The 23,988-nt window shown below is 43.0% G+C and overlaps 2 protein-coding genes across 10 annotated transcripts in view; both read left to right on the top strand.

Annotated features, from left to right (window-relative positions):
• Positions 1-1,648: 1,648 nt before the first annotated feature.
• fus (FUS RNA binding protein) lies at positions 1,649-4,764 on the top strand (the record flags this gene model as incomplete). The annotated part of the gene is made up of 6 exons (XM_034143478.1): positions 1,649-1,746; positions 2,838-2,862; positions 3,150-3,334; positions 3,432-3,642; positions 4,178-4,395; positions 4,718-4,764. Coding segments are annotated over exons 1-6 (699 nt in total), but the record flags the coding sequence as incomplete, so codon positions are not given.
• Positions 4,765-4,803: 39 nt separating this feature from the next.
• Positions 4,804-23,988, top strand: part of LOC117492390 (transmembrane protease serine 9-like) — a 74,645-nt gene continuing 55,460 nt past the window's right edge. For 4 of the 9 annotated variants that reach the window (XM_034142649.1, XM_034142643.1, XM_034142648.1 and 1 more), the window contains exons 1-7: positions 4,804-4,940; positions 18,909-18,950; positions 19,172-19,281; positions 20,598-20,763; positions 21,571-21,669; positions 22,203-22,398; positions 22,625-22,722. In XM_034142649.1, coding sequence (XP_033998540.1) covers positions 4,829-4,940; positions 18,909-18,950; positions 19,172-19,281; positions 20,598-20,763; positions 21,571-21,669; positions 22,203-22,398; positions 22,625-22,722 — 823 coding nt within the window. In that variant the 5' untranslated portion in view covers positions 4,804-4,828. Of the gene's footprint in view, positions 4,941-18,614; positions 18,660-18,765; positions 18,784-18,908; positions 18,951-19,171; positions 19,282-20,597; positions 20,764-21,570; positions 21,670-22,202; positions 22,399-22,624; positions 22,723-23,988 lie in introns of those variants that run through there. The other 5 variants (XM_034142642.1, XM_034142646.1, XM_034142647.1 and 2 more) reach the window with 5 other exon arrangements.

Here is a 23,988-nt window from a genome sequence, read left to right as displayed (position 1 = left end):
AGCAGCAGTTCGCACGGATACAGGAACAGGAATCCGTAATAAAAGAGGAACGGAGACTCCGGAGGCAAGACGGAAGATTGGCTAAAGGGCACTAACTCTGCCGCTGAGGCATCAAAGATCCTGGCGGAGAACCGGAGATTGATGCAAGAGCAGAAAGAGGAGCAGCTCCGGTTACAGAGGGAGGAAGAGGAGAAGGTGAGAAAGGAAGAGGAGATGCGCTTAGCGGAGGAGGCTTGTCTGATACGCCTGGAGAAGGAGAAGAACCTTGCAGAGGAGAAGAAAATCAAAGACGAGGAAGATGCTTTTCTAGCTGAGGAGGAGCGGGTGAAAATGGCCGAGAAGATCCGTCAGGAGAGAGAGCGCGTCATGCAGCAGAACCAGCAGGAGCGCCGGAAGACGGAGAATCAGATGCCGAATCAGATGCCGAAGAGGAAGAAAGGGAAGCTTCCTTCTGACTTCACGCCCCCCCCTGAGGAAACCATGCTGCACAAGGGGAAGCAGAAACCTTGCAGGGAAGCCAAGATTTTGAAGACACTGTGCTTCCGGGGGAGAGGGGTAAGGAAATGTCACGGAGGTGATCTCTGGGCCCATAGATCTCGGCCTCCGTTACGGGTTGTATAGCTTCATTGTTGTTGATTGTGTTCACCTGGTGCCCTGTGTTGTCTCCTCCCCCCTCACCTGTCTTGTTGGTTGATTAGTCTGTGGGTATTTAGGGTCTGTGTTTCCTGTTTGTGTGTGTGAGATCCTTGTTGCTGGTGACTGTGTTCACATGAGACAGTAAGATTGAGGCTGTGTCATGTACCACAAGGAGTAAAAATGCCCACACCGGGTTATATTTGAACTCTCTGGCCGTTTCTCAATCGCGAGGATATTGGCTTCCAAGCCAATATTTCAAGGATGCTACGTCATCGAGTGCCGCCGAAGGACTGTTCCAATCTCCAGCATACTTGGAATTCCACCGAGGCCGCGTCCTTGGTTTGGGGGAAATTTCGAGGCTGCACATGCCTCCTTGCTTGGTCGGGCCGCTCAACGGTCAGTCTCACACTCAGTTACAAGTGTTTAAGTCAAAATAAGAAAGTATTAGCATCAAAAGTACTCGTTATGAATAAAGGCACAATTAAACAACAGATATTTTTTAATGATTTTATTCAAATTAATGGTGCATTAAATTGTTCATTTGATTTGATTTGATCAGATTTATTTCGAATGTGTAAAACAATAATACAAAAATGTAACATGAGAATTATTATACAATACGCAGTGTAAAATTGGTTCATCACTTCAATGTTGTACTTGGTGAAGGTAGGATTTACTTGAATAACTTTATACAATACTGGGTAGCTTAGCCTATAATAATATAAGATATATGTCCATTTCTATTTTGTATTAACCTAAATCTGCAAAGTAACTAGTATGTAAAATAAATGAAGTGGAGTAAAAAGTACAACATTTGCCAACAAAATGTAGTGGAGTAAAAGTATAAAGTAGTATCATTTGAAAATATTCAAGTAAAGTACAAGTACCTAAATGTTTTACTTAAGGACAGTACTTGAGTAAATGTTACCTAGTTACCACACACCATAGTAAATAATATTAGACAATGGCTGCCACGCCCCCCCTGCAGGGCTGTGAAGGCTGCATCCATCTTCTGGGTCCCCCTCCTCTGCTGTCAGATAACAACACTGTCTTATTCGCTCTATTCAAGGTAAAAGGGCTGATTTTCGTTCGTCGAAATGGCGTCTAACGGTAAGGAGACGTATATTCCGTGCTAAAACAACAGTTTAGATGTTTTAACAGTGAAGGTTAACAAGCTAGTGCGTTACCGGTTACCGGCTAGTGATAACACATTAGTTATCTGTTGTTATCAGCTAGCTGCTAATCAGTTAACATAAACGGTAGTGCTTAAAGTTGGTTTTATTTCTTAAATTACTCGGTTATGATATTAAAGGACCCCACAGCATCTCTCCCCCTTCTGAGGGGAACATACTGTGTAGCTGTCACTGTAATGTATTCTTCTAACGGTACCGTAAAGCTAACTAAGCTACCGGTTTATTCCATTAGCATTTATCTTAACGGCTACTATGCTATCGGCTGTGGTTAACCAACGTTACTGGTCCACTGACCCAGATTCTGACAGTGGCACTCATGGAAAAACACCAATACAGCGATGTAAAAATACTCCATTACAAGGAAAATTCTCCACGAAAATGCCCTCTTAAGTACAAGCCCATAAGTATTAGAAGAACATCTATTTTAAGAATGAAAGTCATATTACTGGTTTGGTGCCTTGGAACAACATTTTTGTGACTTTAATCTTTGATGCATGATATTTAGTGAGATATGAATCACTGTTGACTGGAAAACATGGTAGTTGTGTTGAGTGAAACATATATACATTTTATATACATGTGACTTCCATTGGCTATATATTGCATATATATAGATGATATTCATTATATCAGACAATTTTGATTTATTTTCTTCAAAAAAACTTCACAACTGATTTTTCAATTATCTAAATAGTTGGCCATTATTTCACAGCTCACAATTAAATGATTCATCTTTGCAGCTTTACCAACATTAAAGATATCCAGTGTGGAAATGAAGTTGTTTTAGCAGCACAAAAAATAAATAAATGAAGGTAATTCATATAGAAAGTAACATAATAAACAGCCCTGTGTTCAGTTGTGAGCTGCTAGCTGATCCAGGTGGCTTTTAAATACTTTATTTAGCTTAACAAGTAGGATCATTTATCAACACAGTTCCGTTTATTGTTTATCTGTTAATACAAATATATTTTTTAAAATTGTAACACTCAATTTTGTTTATTCCCATAGAATATTCCCAATCATCTGGCCAGGGGTAAGTATTGTCTTAAATAAAAGTTTCTCGTCCTATGGGCCGGGACAAGACTTGCTTGTTGAGATTTATTTAGTTTTCAAAATAAAACACCACATATTTTATTGATTATTTCTAGTATATGATATCATTTTTCTAATACATTTACATTTGTATTTAGGGAAAAATGTGAAACTATAAAATTAATAAATACAATCTGATTATTCTTGGAATAAAACTGCTCTAACTCTTTTATTACATTGTGTTCATGTTTGGTGTCTGAATGTGGTTGACTCTTTTACCTCTGGCAGCTATGGGTCCTATGGAGGTGGTGGTGGAGGCGGAGGAGGTGGTGGTGCTATGGGCCAGGGCTATGGTCAGTCTTCTGGGCAGGGCTACAGCCAGCAGGGCTATGGAGGCTACAAACAGGGCTCTGACAGCAGCCCCGGCTCCTACAGCCAGGGCGGATACGGCAGCTACGGTCAATCCCAGTCAGGTGGAGGAAGACTGTCCAAAGCCCCACAGTTATCCACTCACTCTTTGTAGACAAGGAACTTTATCTACATGTCATGTCTCCTCTCTTCTCCCTATAGGATATGGTTCTCCCCCCTCTAACCAGGGAGGTGGAGGTGGAGGTGAAGGTGAAGGTGAAGGTGAAGGTGAAGGCGGTGGCTATAATCAATCCTATAGCCCTGGAGGCTACAACAATAACAACAACAACCAGCCGTCCAACATGAGCTACAACCAGCAGTCATCCTTCTCTGGGTACAGCCAGCAGCAGCCTCCTCCTTCATCCTCTGCAGGGTAAGACTAGTACAGCAATAGTGTATTGCCTATTAACTGGATACTGTGCTCACTCATTTACAGTGTGTGACAGTTGTATTTCTCTATTTGTATTGTTTGTTGTTGTAACAATATGCTGTCAATGCTTGTTTTATGTTCCCTTCTTTGCCAGGTCACTCTTGAAAAATAAATGTTAAGTCTTCTTAAATCTAGATATTTTTGCATCATCTGTTGAGGAGTCCTGATTTTAACTTTAAGTTGTCAGCGTTTTTTTTAATTATTAAATTGTGTCCTTGAACCCATAGCTGCTTAGGAAAGAACTTGTCTTGTACCTAAGTTGATATTAATGAATGCAGGTGAATTGGAGCTGTAGTAGTAGTAGGCAGTGGCTATAAAAGAATATGTTAAGTTAAAACATTTCAATATAGAGTTGTAAGCTTTAACAAAGGTGTAAACTCCTGGTTTAGGTTTGGCTTCCGGCAAGCTTTAGTGCCACACATGCATTGTCTTGTTGTTGTTGTTTTTTAAAGCTTCTCTCCCTTTCTTCCTTCAACAGCTATGAAGGTAACTCGCAGTCCTCTGGATACAACCAGCCCCCGAGCGGTGGACAGGGTGGAGGTGGTTACGGCAGCAGTGGAGGTCAGTCTGGGGGCTATGGGGGCAGCGGGAGCCACCAGCAGCCATCCCAACACGGAGGAGGTCACTTCAACCAGCCTCCAGGCTACAACTCGCCCCCTCCACAGAGCTACAGCCAGCAAAGCCAGTATGGGCAAGGTGGATGAGAGATGCTTTATATTGGCCTTTCTGTTTTGAAGAGTATTCCTTTTTTTATTTTTATAACAAAAATAGATGTCAATCCCAGTTTCTCAAAGTCCAAGGTGATGACTTCAAATGTCTTGTTTTGTCAATCCTAAACCTAAGATCTTTACAATAATATTACTATAATTTACACGAAAAATTACTTTAGCTATTAATGTTTGAATAAGGATTAATCAATTTCAAAATGCTACAACATAGTTTTTTGTGGTACTTCTGTAATCAGGTATTGGCATCACTATACATCTGTAGATTTCTAAGTGTCTCAACTCCTTCTTAGGATATGGAGATGAAAGCCCACCGTTGAGTGGAGGAGGAGGAGGAGGAGGAGGAGGAGGAGGAGGAGGAGGTGGGGGATACGGCGGTTCCGATAGAGGTTACGGGGATCAGGATGGCCGCGGCAGCAGGGGACGCCGAGGTGGATTTGGAGGTCGTGGCGGTGGCGGATTTGATAGTGGTTTTGACCGAGGGGGTCAAGGTGGACCGAGAGGAAGAGGCATGGGGTGAGTGTTACAAAAACATCCAGTGTCCATGTTATCAATCCTGTCTTATAAAAACGAAAATCTAAGTACAGGGATTCATAAAAAAGTTTCCTCCACTGCAGTTTCAGTACAACTGTGTCGAGGAAATAAAAAAAAAGAAGACAGTGTACTGTTCCACATCTGTAGCTTCATGCTTAAGCTATTGAGAGGCACTCCTTCTTGCCACAATGCTATTACTATGTTATCAGTCTGTTGTGACGACTGCACACATTTGTTTTGCTTGAGAGCAGTTTGCCATACATGCATCTTTCCTAGGTGAATACAAAACAAATAAAGGTTTCTGTGTTCTCCGCAGCACCTCAGAGAACAGATTTATTTTATTTCTTGTGCTGCCACTGAAATCTATTGATCCATTACCAAAAAGAAATAGAGTGCAAGAATCTCTCATATCGACTCCAATACTTCTTATTATATCAAGCTGCAACAGTACTATGACCGAGGGGGAAGCCATGTGTCATGATTTATAAGGTGAATTCATCAATAGGCTACCTCTGAATACATTTCAGACTTCATTTCAATGGTGATTTGTTAAACATCAGACATTTCTTGCTTAACTTGATCACATGCATGTTATAACACAAGAAGATGTAATCAAAAAGATGTTAATAGTGTGAAGTCTCTGCATGCATGTCCTAAATAGAGTGTACATGTTCTCTTAACGTAATCCGAAGAGGGCCGTTTTTTGTTGTCCCACTTATAAAGATTCTTAAAACTTAGTTTGGTGGTATTTTTTACAAACACTACCATTGCCTCGATTCTGTGGCCAGCAGTTGAAAACAATTTGACAATATAATAAGTTATAACCTATACAGTGGATGAACAACTTTTGTAATTGATGTTCATGCAATGAAACGAGGGGTTACGTATGGTAACCCTTGTTATATAAGCACAGGCGGAGCCCTCTACTGGACTCTATGGGTAGTGCTACTTTATCATGCAAGCATTCACCTACTGAGACTTCTATAGACGTAGCCGGCCCCGGGGCGGGCCTACCTGAATGCACGCGCATCTCACCGTATAAAAGGAGGCCTCGCCTCCTGACTGTCATCCTACACCTCTCTTCAGCGAGCGGTATAGGACAGACAGTGCCCCGAGTAGAGGGCTCCGCCTGTGCTTATATAACAAGGGTTACCATACGTAACCCCTCGTTATATCTCTCACAGGAGCCCCGATGTATACACGCGCTGTCGTCCAACAACACCGTTCCACCCCACTGCCCCTGACCGGCTTTCTGGTTAGCAGCCGCTGCACCTCACTCTCCTCTACCTCGGTTGTAACCGTGGAGAAGTCTGGGCTGCTGCTGACAGAACACACTCTGACGCGCTTACCTCGCGAAAAGTGTGCTCGGAAAACAGTGCTGAGGGCTCCCCCCGTCCGCCCATAGGCAGACGGAGAGAGTCCCCAGCCCCGTATGGGCTCACTATGCACCACCTCTTCCGAGTCCCTAAGGAGCACGGGGAGAGCGCAAGTGCCCCATGTCCCCCACACTGACCCCGTGCAGAGTGTGAGTGGACTATAGTGTGGAGGGCTCTCCCCTCCTGCCCCTAGGCAGGCGAGGAGAGCCCTCCAGCCCCGTAAGGGCCCAGTGCGCACCATGTCCCCCGGGACGTAAGCGCATTACGCCCGGGGAGGGGGTCAGATGCCCACTGACCCACAGCCCCCCCCCCTCCTCACCAGTCCTGTGTTGCCCCAGCAAGCACAGACGAGGAGAAAGAGCCAGACATGTCCAAGAGATAAAACTTTATGAAGGGGCCTGGCGTTGACCAAGACGCCGCCGTGCATATGTCTTCCACACTCACACCGTTGAATAAGGCTGTTGACACAGCCACAGCCCGTGTAGAGTGTGCACGGACCCCCGCGGGGCAGGCTCTCCCCGCCTGTCCGTGCAATGCACTCGCAGAGCCAGCCTGCCAGGCATTTCTTGGACAGAGCTTTCCCAGTCACCCCGCCCCCGAAGCACACAAACAGCTGTTTGGTGCGTCTAAGGGCAGCCGTGAGCTCCACATAACATGCTAGCGCACGCACCGGGCAGAGGAGGTGCAGTTTAGCTTCCCTGGCCCCACTATGGGGTGGAAGACTAAAGCACCCTAACTGAATAGCCCTCGACCTGAACGCACTCCTTAGGCTCTTGGGCACAAAGGAGGGGTTCGGTCTGAGTGTCGCCCCGCTCTGGTCACCCCGGATCAACAAGCAACTCGGGTGCACCGACAGAGCGGTTAACTCGGACACTCTCTTGGCTGACGTTAAGGCAAGTAGCAATGCTGTCTTCCACGACAGTGCTTTCAGGGAGGAGAGCTCCAGAGGCTCAAATGGTTCTGTGACCAGAGCCTCGAGCACCAACGGCAGGTCCCACTGCAGGGCGGAGGCGTGCACTACTGGGCGCAGCCTCCTGACCCCCTGTAAAAACCGCGACATCAGTGGCTGACAAAAGGCTGACCTGCCGTCAAATCCCTCATGGCAGGACGAGATGGCTGCCGCATACACTTTCACTGTGGAATGAGCAAGCCCTCTGTCCACCAGTAACTGTAAGTAGGATAAAATAGAGCCCAACTCACAAGATAGGGGCTCTATTCTCCGCTCCTCACACCATCGCTGGAATCCCAGCCACTTTGGCCTGTAACAGGCTGTGGTGGATCCCGCTCTAGCTGCCTGGATAGACTGAATAACACTGTCAGACAATCCAACCTGTCTCAGCCTGTCCCTCTCAGGAGCCAAGCCTGGAGAGGTTGGCCCAGAGTGGGCAACGCCCCGATTGCACCTGCCTCTTGAGACATCGCCCCCCAGAACTGGGGAATCGCCCAGGGCTGGCCCACCTTCATCTGTGTCATCTCTGAGTACCACGGCGCCCCGACGCGATCCGGAGCCACTAGGATGACTGACAGACGTTCTCGCCTCACTCTTCCCAGGAGAGGGAGAATGAGACGCAGCGGTGGAAAGGCGTAGAGCAGCTTTCTTGGCCATGGCTCGTGTGCAAACGCGTCCGCCCCCAAGGGCGGGTCGTTGCTCAGAGCCATGGAGAACCACAGGGCACAGTGGCTGTTGCGCCGGCTGGCGAACAGGTCCACCTCTGCTCTCCCGAACTGGGCCCAGACCTGCTTCACTACCTCCGGGTGAAGCACCCACTCGCCTGGCAGGGCCGCCCCTCGACATGAGGTCGGCCCCCCTGTTCTCTAGTCCCGGGATGTGGAGGGCTCTCAGAGATAACACCACCTCTGAAGCCCATAACCACCGTTTCTCCGCTGTGGTCAACAAGGCAGACTCCGCCCTGCCTGTTGATGTATGCCACTGTGGTGCTGTTGTCGCTCCTGACCAGTACATGTCTCCCCTAAATTAGGGGCTTGAAATGCTGGAGGACCAACACTACTGCCCGTAGCTCTAGGAGGTTGCTGTGCCGTGTTTCTGTTAGAGACCAGCGCCCACCTATAGCCCTCTTCAGGCAGGTCCCTCCCCATCCTGTTCTGGATGTGTCCGTGAACACTGTGATGTAGGAGGTCACCCGTCCCAGTGGAGACCCCCCTCCGGAGGTGATCCGAGGACCCCCAGATCCGATGAGCCCGTCCGTGGACACGGGGGCTCCAAGGAGATCCTCTCGGTCTTTCTTGGATAGGGCGGTGAGTCCTAGCCACACGTGACGCGACGCCACTGTGGCCAAGGACATCACCCGCCCCGCTGCGGCGGCCACTCCATGGATCAGATTATTCATCTGACCGATGCAGCGGTCCGGATAATCGCTCCCGTCCTGAGGCGGGAGGGCGGGGGCGTCTGCCTGAGGGGAAATCAGGGAGACACCCAGCACGCCGAGATTATTGGCCGCAGCTGCCATCTGCCATCTGCGATTGGGGTCTTCGTCCTCAATGGCTGCCGCCACGTCGCCTCCACACACTGCCAGATATCTGGCAACGGGGGCGAGACGAAGGCCGGCTGCGCCGGCTGTGCCGGGCCGGGCCGGGCCGGGCCGTAAAACCCCTGCCGAAGGCGGCTTACAGGCCTCGGTGGCAGCGGTTGGGGGAGCGGTAAGCCTACATGCTCCGCCGCCAGGGTCATCACCGCCGGGAAGTCCAGACGCGCAGACCTGTGTGCTGGACCCTCCTGGCCGCCGGACCCGAAGGTACCAGACAACGAGGCGTCCTCGTCTTCCTCCTCCGCGAACGCGGCCACCCGGCCCCTCGGGAGGGTGAACCCGAATGGCACCTCGTCATCCAGTTCATCCATCTCCACCACCTCGAGGTCCTGATCCTCCACCTCCACCTGCGGGCCGAACTTCACCCAGAAATGATCGCCACGATGTCGGCGGCTCAGCCGAGGGATCATCCGGCAGGCGTTACAGGCCGGCGACTGGCCTAGGCCGTCTTCGGCGAGGTCCGGCCCCAGGCACTGGAAGCACAGGCGGTGCGGATCAGCCCCCGCGATCAGGCCAGGGCATGTCGGGCAGGTGCGGTGCTCAAGGAGTGGTGAGTCCATGCTTTTCTTTCTCTTTCTCTTATTCGCGTCTATGCTCAGTGTATCACTTCCGCTCGCTGAAGAGAAAGGGATAACAGTCAGGAGGCGAGGCCTCCTTTTTATACGGTGAGATGCGCGCGCATTCAGGTAGGCCCGCCCCGGGGCCGGCTACGTCTATAGAAGTCTCAGTAGGTGAATGCTTGCATGATAAGGTAGTACCCATAGAGTCCAGTAGAGGGCGGAGCCTGTGAGAGATATAACATAAATTACATAACACAGGTGGAGAATCTTTTTTTCAATGATAATCTTCTGATTTAATAGGCTCTTCTTCGAACGGTTTCGTATAACTAAAGGTAGACTCATTGAATGTTATAAAAAATGATGGCTTTGGGCAAAAGTATAACAAAGAAAAATATAAAGAAAATTACATATCAAAGATTTGACAACATTTGTAAAGCTATAAGGCAGAAACTTGTGAAGGTGATATTTTTGTTAAAGAGGTTGCACAATATTTTGTGTTTTCCTTGTAAACAAAAAATGTTGGTGATAAAGACATAGCACAAAAGGTTTGCCATTTTATTGTTTGTTCTCTCACCTATCACAGACTTTTTCCAAATATCCTTTCCCTCCGTTACAATATTTGGAAATAAATGTTACAGAACTTGCTCACACACCTTGTGTTAAGAGTTCATGTAGAAATTAAAACTAATCTCCAGAGGTGGGGACTCGAGTCACATGACTTGACTCGAGTCAGACTCGAGTCGCATATTTTTTGACTTGAGACTTGCTTGACTAACATTGATAAAAGACTTGACTTGACTTTGACTTGGTATTCATGACTTGAGACTTGACTTAAGCTTGAGACAGATGACTTGAAAGGACTTGACTGTTTAAAATTAAATATTTGCGTTTGTTTTTGTAGTGAGATATTACGTTTAGTTTTTTCGAAAAACGTGATTGGGTGATTATTGCGCCATGCGCGCAAACCTGGCAACCCACTACGGCAGGAGTGTCAGTTAACATGGCAGCGGCTAGCGTTACTCCAAAAATAGTGAAGTTTGGATTCAAGGATTATGTTGTCGATTACGCTAATAAGAAGAGAACAGCGGTATGCAGGGTCTGCAGCATAAAGATCAGTGACACGACCACCACAACATCCAACTTCATTCGTCACTACAAAAACCCCACAGAGAAAGGTGCGTGAATGTGTTGTGTTAGCTAGAAAGCTAACGTTAAGTTTAAGCTACGTTAGACTTGGTTTCAAATCGATTAAGCATTGCAAAGAGAAGACAAAACAGTAAATGAACACTAGAACCTCCAAGGGATTCATTTTGACTAACCCTGATACTGACGGGCTGTCAGGAGAGGGAGAGAGGGAAAGAGATGCCTCGTTTATTTCCCCTGTGTTATTATCAGAAGTTACTGTAAACTGTTGAATAATGTAGTTCATCTACTTTTAGTAGTTTGTTTAAATGTTTTAATTATGTTGTTTTTGTTTGTAGAAGTGCATCATTCCTTGATTTATTGTAAAATGAATCTGAACTTTTTGATCTGTTGTGATGATAAACTGAAGCAATTTCAAAATTAACCCAATTAACTGAGTTTTAAATCGTCCTACTTAGTTTATAAGGAAATGATGAAGAGGAACAAATTAAATGATTTGAAAATGATATCTATGTAGGTGCTGACGCTGTTGGCGGTTCTAGTGTTAACAGAAATTAAATTAAATATGTGTAATGGCAAATGCCATATATGATTTTCTTACCTGGAATTCTGCCTTTTTGAACAGACTTTTTGATTGAGTCCTAGCTATATTGTCTGCAGTTCTAGGGTTAATATGAATCTAATATGATTGTCATCGGTCTAAATTAGATTTCAAATGATTAACTGTGTATGTAATGAAGATCATAGTGTGGGTTGAATCCATTTTCATAACCATTGTCTTTTAACTGATTTAAATGCGGAAACTGGGCTTATTCATCAGAATTTCGTATGACTTGACTTGACTTGACTTGACCTGAGCAATGACTTGACTTGACTTGACTTGCTTGACTCTCACCACAGTGACTTGGGACTTGCTTGATACTTGTAGGTCAAGACTTGAGACTTGCTCATGACTTGCACATGTAGGACTTACTCCCACCTCTGCTAATCTCGAAGAAAACCTAATGCTTTTTGTTGAATATTTAGAACATAGGTAGTGGTGCACTTCAGCCCTGTGTGGCTGAAACGTGTATAACAACAATAACATGTTTAATTTCAACCCTTTTTTCATTGCTGAAAAAAGTAACTTCCAAAAGTTATCCTCGAAAAAAGAATAAATGTACTATAAATGTTTCCCTCTCTCGGCTTCAGGAGAAGTATAAGAGTAATTGCACAACAACTAATTACTTGAGGATTTAGATTATAAATCTATTAATTTTAGCGACAAACCTCTACATAAACTACATACCCCCCTTAATAAGTATATTTTATACTTCAACGACTCGCAAAAAAGCAAGGCAACTGTGCCCTTCACTCTGCCCCCACACTAAACATTACCATCACCTGCCCTCCTCACATGTATTCACCACCCTCCCAACCAGCCCCCTCCCCACTGTACCATACTCTGCTTTAATCAATCTTTGAATCTTCTCCTAGGCTTTTACCTTCTCTCCAGGCTGGCTTTCTGCTCTTAAGCCGCCATTTGGGAAATTGTTAATAGGGAAAAGTCTACAGACAGTCAAAAGTCTTCTTGTAGTTTGAGGAAAAAATGTTTGAAAAAACACAAATAATTAGGATATCATGAAAAAAAAGCCTAAAAAAAGAACTCCTGTTTTGGGTATTGCTGCAAGGGTAAAAGCTGACTAATACCAAAGAAAAAAAAACAATAACTATCCACGGATCAGAGGTGTTGCTGTTGGGGTTGGTTTATTGACAAAAAAAACAGTAGAAACATAGAACGGAACTCATTTCAGTGGAAAAGGGGTCATAATGAAATATAATGGGTGCGTACAACAAATGACAACAAGACTTGGTAGAACAGGGTAAACACAGGCCAATTCAGCTGCTTCTAACATAAGATGACAAGAGCTGTGTCTCAATTTGGATACTTCCATTTCTACACTGCCATTACGTACACTGTGAACATACATATATATATATATACATATACATTCTTCTGTAGCATTTTTATTTTGGCTCAAAACAAACTGGAAAATGATGAATCCTGCTGGGGCCAGCTAGCGGGTTAGCAACGTCATTGCTCGCCGTACCAGACTGCTTAATTCACTTATTAAAAATAACAATGGCTTTGGTCCAACAACAGTAAAGTGGCACTTATGTTACACAATGACAACAACCCACTTGTATAACTTTTATTTGCAAAGTGCATTGTGTACCTGAGCAACTGCTGCTGGTCCCTTCACTTTCGTTACGCTGCCAAAATAGCAGTAATTGAAGGTGAAAAGTGTCCAGCGTTCCAAAGCAACTTTTTGAGCTTTATGAGTACAACATCCAGGTACTCAGTGCACAGCATTTGATTCGAGTGAGAACGCACTCATGCACTAAAAAAAAGTACAGAAGTACTACTTTTATTTAGTCCACTAAATGCTGCTATACTACACAAGGTAGCGTGAGATCATGCATCAGGTTTTCCATTGCACAGCTTCCCAGGTAAGAACCCCTTTGCTGTCGTCGACTGTGGATAATAAGCTCAGGTACTGCAAGTGTACTTATACCCAGTGATTAGAAGGACCAGCAGAGGGAGGTAATGGCATATTATGGATTGACATGGACTTTTTCTGCTACTCTATGTTCAATCTTGGAATTTCTGGTGGTGTTCAGAGGTTTGGTCCGGTCATAATACCTGCAGTGTTTGATTGGGTAGTGTGTGAAAATGAACAAACGAAACAAGACAAGAAAGGTATCAAAAAGTTTTGTGTCACGGGAAAAAACATTTATGTTTTCTGGGAACCTTTCCTCATACCAGAATTACTGTAAACAGGTAGAAGGAAGTGTTGGTGTTCAGAGATGAGACATTGTAAAAGACTGGTTTTATTGCTCAACAATGGAACTTACCAGAAACTTGATACAGAAGGCTTTGTAAGGTAAATAAAGCAAAGATTGTCAATAATGTGGTCTTTCCATTTGCAACAATATACCAGGATGTATTAAAGCTAGATCACATGACCTCTATTATCTAGGTAAACCACATTACCAATTAAGGGAAGATTTACTGATGGAAAGTCTGAGGTTGTGACTAAGCCCTCACTCTCAGGTCCGTGATGGGGACAGAAACATATGAGGCATTTACATCATTCAGCTTGAAGTTGATGGTTATATTTTTTCAATTGTTTTTGTCAACAGTGATATAGCAGCAGAGTTTATGCAGGAGCGCTATCAGTGACGCATACAATAGCTATTTTCATGGTGATAACAGGATGTGTTTCACCATCAAAAGTGCAATGTTTGCCAAAGGCAGCGTGTCTCTTCTATTATTAAATGAAAGGAATATACTATATAAAGTATGTAGTAAAAATTATTATGATTTTGGTTGAAGCAGCAGGGTTAAGTGTGGAAACTAAATATGTGCAGTTGCAGTTATAAACTTCACCAGCGATTTGAAAGCTTAGTTTTTGTTACATTTGGTGCTCAAACATTATGTGTATAATCACTAAAAAAATGCATCTAATGTTTAAAAAAATCTATCTAATGTGTTCTTGTTTCTGTGAATATAAATGGGAGCTTTACATAAAAGTATCAGAATCAGAATACCTTTATTCGTCCCACAGAGTGGAAATGTACAATTGTTACATCAAAGAAGCATGCATACAAATATATGAAAGATAATAACTAGGAATAGATATATAGCAGTCAGGTGTATTAAAGGTTAAAGTATATATTGCACAGCTATTTACGGTAAATATATATTGCACATAAGTAGTTTTGCACAGCAGGACTGTTATAGTCTAGTTGTTATATGTGTGGGGGGTCTACCAGGGGCCGTGGTGGCTGTAAAGTGTGACCGCTGCAGGAAGGAGGGACCTGTGTTGTCTGTTCTGGTGTTCAGGCAAACTATACCATAACATGTTGTATGAATGTGCTAGACAAGGAGGGGATATACAGAGGCCAGAGTTTACTGTCTTTATGGTCGAATTGACAGTTCAATTCAGAACATTAAGATTGTAGTAACAACATAACTATGGTATCCATGTTCTAAAGAACAACAAGAAAGAAAGAGTGAAAAATGTGTTATAAAAAAATCAATTTCAAAATAAAAGCCCCCTCTAAGAGCCTTTAGATTGTTGAAACAAAACTTTTGGTAACACTTTATATTAAGGTACACAAATTAACCATCAACTAGTTGTTAATTAACATGCATATTAGCAGTATATTGGCTCTTTAGTAGTCAGTATAAAACACTTATTAATGCCTTATTCTACAAGTAATAAGCCATTAGTTGAGAGTTTTTCCTCAATAACCCTCTAATTAGTGCTTATTTATTGCAAGTAAGGAAGTTGTTGTACATGAGTTTTGGTCTTAATATGCGCTGCTCAATATGGGCCTAATAAGGCAGTAGTACCACAAGAATAGTAATTCTCCCATAATAACACTTAACAAATATGATCTTTTCTTATGTAACAAGACATGAAACGATAAGTGTTAATTGTGTCTTAATAACTTAAAATCAGGTATTTATATCTAAGAACATGTTCACTATTTTAAAGTGAAGTCTTGTTCATAACCAATAAGCTAGTAGTTTGACTCTAATTGACCTGAACAGGTTCCCTATTCTAAAGTTGCCTCCTCTTCACACTTTGTAAATACATTATAGCACACAACTACTGAAATTAACCTCAACAGTACATGAACAAAGTAGGCACACGTTGAAATATCAGTTTTATTAATGAACCACTGTAGAGAGGTTCAGACACATACCAAAACATGTCAAGTTTCTCCAAGGCTGAGAACACATATGCAGCCTGTACTTTTTAATACAAACAGATTTTTAACAGATTGTATGTATTTGTGATCATACTGTGTGACCTGCTTGTATGTACTTACACAATAGGTGTACTGTTCTCTCTATGTGTTGTACTGTCTCAGTGTGAACATAGATTAAACAGCCAGCCAAACTCTTTTGAGAGCCAGGGAATGAGCAGCCATGCTCCTTTATTGACTTATTTGCAGTCCACTGACAGTCAAACGGAGTGAAACTATAAAAAAATAAGTTACAAGGCACTTAATGATCTCATACATGCAAGTGTAACATACACAGATTAACACATAGGACCGCTAAGTGTAAACAAGGTAAATATAGCTAATGCTAGCTGTGCATAAGCATGTATATAGGCTAGTATGGCTAACGCTAGCATGTATGCTAACGCTACCGTGTATGCTAACGCTAGCGCGAATGCTAATGCAAATGCTAGCGCGAATGCTAACGCATTTTCTCATTGTGTTTAAACATCTCCAAATGACATCACATAAACAAAATATATGTTACTAATCCTTACAGTGTAAGTGTAAGGCTCACACTTACGGCCCGTCCACACGGCGGCGTGCATTGAAGCTTCAACGCTTCTGCCCATTCACTTTGAATGGGGTGACATCACGCTTTGCCGAACTGCATTGTGGTCGCGTCGCTTCGCTTTGCTCGCGTCGCTTTGCTCGCGTCGCTTTGCTCGCGTCGCTTTGCTCGCGTCGCTTCGCTTTGCTCGCGTTGCTCGCTTCAGAAGTTGAGCAATGTTCAACTTTTGAAGCTTCGACGAAGCGTCAGCCAATCAAATCATATGCCAGTATAAGCTCTAGCCAATCAAACCACGTGCTTGTGTGTCCGTGGCGGGAGATTCATATGATTGGTTGTTGGTCGAGTTTCAGACACGCCCACTGGCAAGCTTCAACGCACGCCGCCGTGTGGACGCTGCGTTACGGCCCCTACACATGGCGGCGTGCGTTGACGCTTCAACGCTTCTGCCCATTCACTTTGAATGGGGTGACGTCACGCTTTGCCAAACTGCATTGTGGGAGCAAAGCGTTGCCCGCTTCAAAAGTAGAACAATGTTCTACTTTTGAAGCTTCGACGGAAGCGTCAGCCAATCAAATCATATGCCAGTACAAGCTCTAGCCAATCAAACCGCTGCTTGTGTGTCCGGGGCGGGAGATTCTGGTGATTTGTTGTTGTTCTAGCTTCAGACATGCCCGCCGGCAAGCGTCAACGCACGCCACCGTGTGTAGGGGCCGTTACAGTCATTGCTTTCTGACGGACTCAACCCTTTTACTCTTCAGGTTGCATAGGGAAAATTAGTAGCAGTCTACTCATGGATGTCTACTGCCATGCTATTCAGTTCACTTTCTCCTACTTCCTGTACCCGGTTTCCTGTCTAACCTTCAGTACAAATTTTACAAAAATATAAATATGCAAATATGAAACATACAGGTCAATATCACCTTGCTATTGGTAGCTGAACTGTCAATACCCCAAAACATATTCTTAGATATAAATACCTAATGTTTTGTTATTTAGACACAATTAACACTTATAGTTTCATGTCTTGTTACATAAGAATAGATCATATTTGTTAAGTGTTATTATGGGAGAATTACTATTCTTGTGGTACTACTGCCTTATTAGGCCCATATTGAGCAGAGCATATTAAGACCAAAACTCATGTACAACAACTTCCTTACTTGCAATAAATAAGCACTAATTAGAGGGTTATTGAGGAAAAACTCTCAACTAATGGCTTATTACTTATAGAATATGGTCATGTAGAATAAGTCATTAATAAGTGTTTTATAATGACTAATAAAGAGCCAATAAACTGCTAATATGCATGTTATGCAACTAGTTGATGGTTAACTTGTGTACCTTAATATAAAGTGTTACCAAACTTTTATTTAGAAGTATTTGCAGGACATTGTTTTGGAAAGTGCATAACATAACATTCTCCATAAAAGGATACAGCTTTTAATTAAGAGAAAAAGAGAGAGTGCAGCGATGGAATAGTTTATTGCTTTTGTGGAAAGCATCCTTCATAATCCTACTAGTTGTGGTTCTGTACCTTCTGCTTTATAAGTCCTGGATAGAGGAGATGAAAAATAAAAGCAGCATCAAACAAAGAAATAAAGAAAGGTGTCTTTCAAAAGAAAACAACATTAGCTTTATTAGTTTTTGAGCGTGTAGTTACAGTTCAAATGTTTGTTCAACTTTTAGGGGTTAAAGTGTTATTGTAATGAACTTTATTATAGATAGAATTTTTTTTTATCTATATAAGGCTTTAAAAATGAATTGAAGAAGCAACCTCCGTATCTTTAAATAGTGACACGAGGCCATTCAATTTGAAATCTAGAGTTTTATCTTTGATACCTGGACACATTTTTCCTAGTCACATGGTTTTATCTGAGAAAAGGTGTGTCCCTTTTGAAGATGGCTTTTTTTCTTGGCAATGATGCATCATCCTCTATGATGCCAAGAATAGTGCAGTGGGCTTAGTGACATTTCTGGAATGTAAAGAAGAATCACAGGTTTTCAGTATGTGACCTCTGTGTTGCTGCGATAAAGTGTTGCTCCGGTTTCACAGTCATTTCTGAAGTTGCGTTGATGGAAAGAGGTTTGGCTTCGGCTTCTCATCACAATGCAAAGTCTTGTTTTACAGTAGGAACATTTTAGTTCCTGAAGCTGGCGTAAAACAACCTGCCAATGACGCAGTCCATCTTCGAAAAGGTTACAGGTCTTAAGACACATTAGAATTTCCTAAGGTCCTCAACAATGGAAGTTGTTTTTGTGAGAGGGTCATGTTGTACTAAATAACAAAAACACTTTTAAATCAGTCTGAGAATGAGAAGTATTTCCTGTGAACATTTCAAAGAATCTTCTCTTCTGCTGTGTGAAAAGAAGTAGAGGGATTGAATGACATGGATTACTGTGTCAGTTGAAGGTGTACAAACTCAAAAAAAGGGATTGTGTTGTAATGAGTTGGACTTGGTTCGAAGAGTTGGTCATGCTTCAACAAAAATGTTTTGAATGAATGTTGTTTAAAATAAAATACAAGGGCCCATCCTATTGGCTGTGTTGAATCAACAAACAAACAAAACCAATGAAATGTTACACTGTGAGAAGGGAGGTGGTTAAACCAAAGCACAACATCGACTTGAAGGCAGTGTCTCAACAATGTGTCCAATCTTGTTTTTTTGCATTGTTTGTATGTTAAGATAACATCAGGTTCTTTTCGTCCTCTGTGTTGTCAACCAGAGACGGTATGACACATTGTCACGGTTAAAAGACAGGGTGTTAACACGCTTGTTGTTTTCTGATAATTACACAGGCTGTCATGCTCCTGAGATCATATCTCTACATACAGTGGCCAGAAAATTAAAAATGGTACTGCTCTTTTGGCAAATAGAGGGAGCATGGATTAAGAAATGTACACTGTGTGAGGTGTTAATGTGTTGTTTATCATGTGTTTTTTTTTACCTTGATTAATCTCAGATTTGTGTCCTCTTAAGGACCAAGAGACCCAGTGCATGGACATGGAGGACCCAGCTTCAGTAAGTTTTCTATTGTTTTGTTTTGTCCCACTCTCTACACCAGACATTTTAAAGCCATTCACGTGATTTTAACTAGATAAATTGTCGAAAAGTACAAAAAAAAATTCTATAAATAGTAAATTAATACAAAAAGACAATGAAATGTGATGATGTAAAGTAGTGAGATGTTCACTGCCCTGTTAGCCTCTCTCTTAACACCTCCCCCTGTTATGGTCCCACAGTGCAGTACCAGGATAACTCTGATAACAACACCATCTTCGTGCAGGGCCTGGGAGACGACTACACCGTGGAATCAGTGGCAGACTTTTTTAAGCAGATCGGGATCATAAAGGTAGCTCTACAGTGCTGCATGTGTGTGTCAATCAAGTCATATATAAGTGTATCTATTTATGTATGTGTTTACACTAACAGACGGTAGAAGGAGGTACGGTGTCCGTTAAGTGCCCTAATGATAACGCTTTAACATTTCATGTTGATGTTAGACACATTTAAAGAGTACAAGTGAAGTTGCCAAAAATTCCCATTTTAAACAAAGGGAAAGTCTACAGCTATCAGCAAACAATCGGGTAAGATTTTCACCTGCGTAGTCTGTATTCATCAGTCAAAAATGGAAAACCTGAAAATGTAGGACTGTAGAAATACAAGCTGTTGTTATAATAAACAAATTAAAACATGTTTACACCACTCGCCCTCATCACTCAGCTTCACTACAGATGGCCATGTCATTGGGAAAATATCCAAGTATCAGAATGAACAGATGAGATAGTTCAAAAGACTCTGTGTGCCCTTTGGACTTAAGTTGTTTGTTCGTTTTCCTCATTTTCATTTATCTTCCCGTGTACTGATTCGCTGAACATGATCACTACTCCTGCTGCTAATAGGCTTAATGTGTCAGGGCCTAAAAAAACACAATAACTTCTTAAAATAAAAACTCTAATTGCAGCAAAATTATTAACTAATTCAGATCTTTATTATTACATTTTTTTATTAAAACGTTCAAGAAAGGCATATGTCTCAGAAAACTATTCTGCTCATTTTCAGGTTCATATTTGTATTTTGTGTCTCTACTGTGACATGTCTCCATGCTTTAATGTTCAAAAAGCTCTTTATTTTTCTCATAATGCCTGTGCTGCAGCACCTCTTCTCCCCCTCTGTCTGAAACCAGAGCCCCTTAGCTTATCACGTACAATGTGTTGAAGCGCTTGCCAATAGAAGCTAATGTTACATGTTGATGATTTCACAAAAAAAGGCATAATAGGGCCCCTTTTAAGACTGATTAAACTCAAGACTTGATGTAAGATTTCAATGGTTTGCTGTACAAATTCAGTAGTTCTAAAACAATTGTATTACTGAACCTCCTGACACATACATGCCCATATTCGTGACCCCATTTAGCCGGATAATTACAGCTCTGAAACAAATTAAGAGACCACTGAAGCCTTATCAGTTTCTCCAGTTTTACTATTTATGTGTTTGAGTCAAATGAATGTACAATATTTCTCTGTGTTGGGATTCAACAGACACTGGAATGGAATGGCTGCCATACATGTAGAGATTGAGATTTAAGATTGGAGTGGTCTCTTAATTTTTCCCAGAGTTGTATCGTGACCTAATTATATCATTGCATTGTGCCTATCTGCCTCTCAGATCAACAAAAAGACGGGCCTGCCCATGATCAACCTGTACACAGACAGAGAGACGGGGAAGCTGAAGGGGGAGGCCACCGTGTCCTTTGATGACCCCCCCTCTGCTAAGGCTGCCATCGACTGGTTCGATGGTGAGCTGTTTGTCTTTATCAAGCATCGGATCAATAGTAAGATGGATCGAACAATATATTTTGAGTTGAAGTACTAAAATATGAGAGAGTGGAACGTGCTGAGCAGAGGTCATGCTACCAAATACTTTCCGTCATTGATCAATATCTTTCTTAAACAATGAGGGAAAGATCATCATCATCATTTCGACAGATTAAAACATTGACTGAAGGCGATCTTCCCTAACTTTCAAGTAATTCACAGCGCTTATTTCCTTCTGTGAGGAGCGTCAGGGCTGCTGTTGCAGGAAGAGTGACTGCTGCAGGGATTTCCTTTCTCTTTTTGGCATCATTTTTCAGGATCTTGTCCTGCTGACTTCTTATCAGTTCCCAGGGAGAAATATGTCCCACCTTTAAAACTTTGTCTGAAGGGTCACTGCTGTTGTGTTGGCATGACCGCACATTGTCTTTTTATCTTATAAATGCTTAATCTAAAAGCTTGTATTAGTTATTAAAAAATGTAAATAAATGAATTATTAACTATTCCTTTTAATCATAAAAAACACTGCTAATAATAGATTATTGACAAAAATGAAAAACAACGAGGTAGTCTAAGTCAACCACTTAACTGAGCTTAGGGAACAGCAGAGAACTGCAGGAGTCGTCAAACTCTTGACGTTTGAGAGTGGTAAAACTCCCTTCCCCTTCACACTAGGAACTAGTTGGGCTCTGTTGCAGACAGACATGAATTCCAGCCTAAATTCTTTGCTTGTTCAGATTTCTAAGTGTCATTCTGTCAGTGATTTACGGCTCATTTGTTTCTTGTCTCAACTTATTCTCTTTTTTGTCTCTTTTTTCCCCCGACAGGTAAAGACTTCAATGAAAATCCTATCAAGGTTTCTTTTGCCACCCGCAGAGCTGACTTCGCAGGCCGAGGTGGCATGAGGGGGGGTCGAGGGCGAGGAGGTGAGCCTCTCCTTAAACCTACATTTATTTTTTGAAGGCTGGCATTCTGTTAAACGACCCTAATTTCATTTTCCTGTAAAGTGTGATATAGGTTTTTGTGCATGTAAATGGTCTGCAAAGGCTAAAATCCCATCTCTCTTATATTCCACTTGGCAGATGCTCAATAACTTTCCATTGTATCACTGGGATCTTTCTCAGTGGAGAATTCTTCCAGGTTGCCAAAAAGTATATCTTCAAATGTTCATATTTCTAAGCCAATTTTGAATATTGTGCAAATCCTTCACGTGCCTATAAACTCTTCTTGACTATGTTGTCTTGAGGTTCCGCCTAAATTGTTCCTTCTTGACTCTAGAAAAGGTAGATTACAAGATTATATTACCAGAATCTCCTTTTGCTTTTCTTCATTTGCAATACCTTCCTGTCTGCAGTCACATGTCTCTCTTATAATCCCACACACAGGTCATTAAACAGGTGAAAGTATTGCGGGTAAAGTAGCTGAAGATCTGACTGGTGTGGTTCTGTTCTCCCTGCAGGTTCGATGGGTCGTGGTGGATTTGGAGGGGGGCGGGGGGGAGGTTTCCCAGGAGGAAACGGAGGAAACGGAGGAAACGGAGGCAATGGAGGCAATGGAGGCAATGGAGGCAATGTGGGGGGTGGAGGAGGAGGTGGAGGAGGAGGAGGAGGAGGAGGAGGACAACAGAGAGCCGGAGACTGGAAGTGTTCAAACCCGTGAGTCTGGAATTTGATGTGATTTTAACTCTTCTACAGGGGTGTGGACATTTATAAAAAAAATGTCTACGCTGCACAAGGATCAGAGCTTTTACTACATGATTTCATACACTTTGTTTATAATTCATAATACAACTTAATGCACGAAGAAGAGATTTATTTTATTGTGTGGTGTAATAAAACTGCAGAATCTGAATGTATGTCCTTGCTGCACATTTCTCCTCAGCAACTGTGGCAACCTGAACTTCTCGTGGCGTAATGAGTGCAACCAGTGCAAGGCCCTGAAACCTGAGGATGCCGGGGGGGTGTCCCCAATGGAAAGAGGTAAGACTCCTGCAGCCTTATCATTAATGTTACTGAATGTAGCTGTTGACTCACTTGCAAGTCAACCCCGCAGCGACAGAACACATTTTTCCGCAGGGTAAACGGTCAAAAGTTTACAACTTGTCACCAAATTGCGTGTTCGTCTGTCAGGAGGTTATGGAGGAGGCGAGCGCAGAGGGGGGTTCGACCGGGGTGGCTTCAGGGGCCGAGGCGGCGAGCGCGGGGGCTTCAGAGGGGACCGAGGAGGAGGCGAGCGCGGAGGATACGGGCCTGGAAAGATGGACGCAAGGTTAGATACACTCAAACAAACCGCACTCATTTTTGTGGTTCACACACTGAGTTCCAGATACTGCCAACCAATTAGAGTCCTACACTGTTGTTTGAATGGATTTACATTTTTGGGATTTAAAGGAGACATGTCATGCTTTTCCGGTTATTACCCGTCCCCTTGTGTGTTATGAAGGTTTTTATGCATGTAAACGGTGTGCAGAGTCAAAACCCTCAAAGTACACCCTGTAGCGAGTAAAACTCTAACACAGAAAATACCTCCCCAAAACGCCTCGTTGGAGATACGTCATTGTCCATTTGATTCTTCCGGGTACGGGATGATGTAATCCCGTACCTGGAACGAAATGGACCAATCCGTGGAGCCGTTACGTTACGTCCGCGGAGCCGTTACGTTAAGCCCCCACTGATTGGTCCAAATTGACCAATCCACGGACTTCCTCACACACAGGCAGCTCTGCTGATTTCTCCTCCCTGGCTGCAGGCTGATAACAGACAGTTGGGATCGCGGCAAAATTCTCTCTGCAGACCCATTCTCACAGCGTTTATCAACCTTTTTCTTACTCAATATCAAGCCACACTTATTGTTTTTACTTCGGATGTGAGTTTGTGTGTGCTCAGGATGAGTTTGACTGTGTTTGGCTGTGTATCGCTAAACAAGGAAACAACACCTCCACGGAGCTCAGCGCGATTCACAACGTCCCGACCAATCAGAGCACACTGTGCTCACAGGGAGGGTGGGGGCTGGAGCTATTGGAGCTACAACGAGCCGTTAAAGGCAGAGAGTGAAATTCAGTGAATACACGTACTTTACAGAGATGCTGTATGAGAAACCAATGTTTGGAAAAATGCACAGTATAAATCTATTCTAGTAGACCTCAACAATGGAATTATGATCAGTGGAAATGGCCATGACATGTCTCCTTTAAAGTCTTTTTTATTCATACTTTAAAATAAAATTGAAACAGCAGCAATTTAAGT

This window comes from Trematomus bernacchii, unplaced genomic scaffold (assembly GCF_902827165.1).
Source record: "Trematomus bernacchii unplaced genomic scaffold, fTreBer1.1, whole genome shotgun sequence".
Taxonomy (NCBI): domain Eukaryota; kingdom Metazoa; phylum Chordata; class Actinopteri; order Perciformes; family Nototheniidae; genus Trematomus; species Trematomus bernacchii.
Note: the sequence above shows the minus strand (reverse complement) of the source record. Positions and strands in the feature narration are given on the sequence as shown.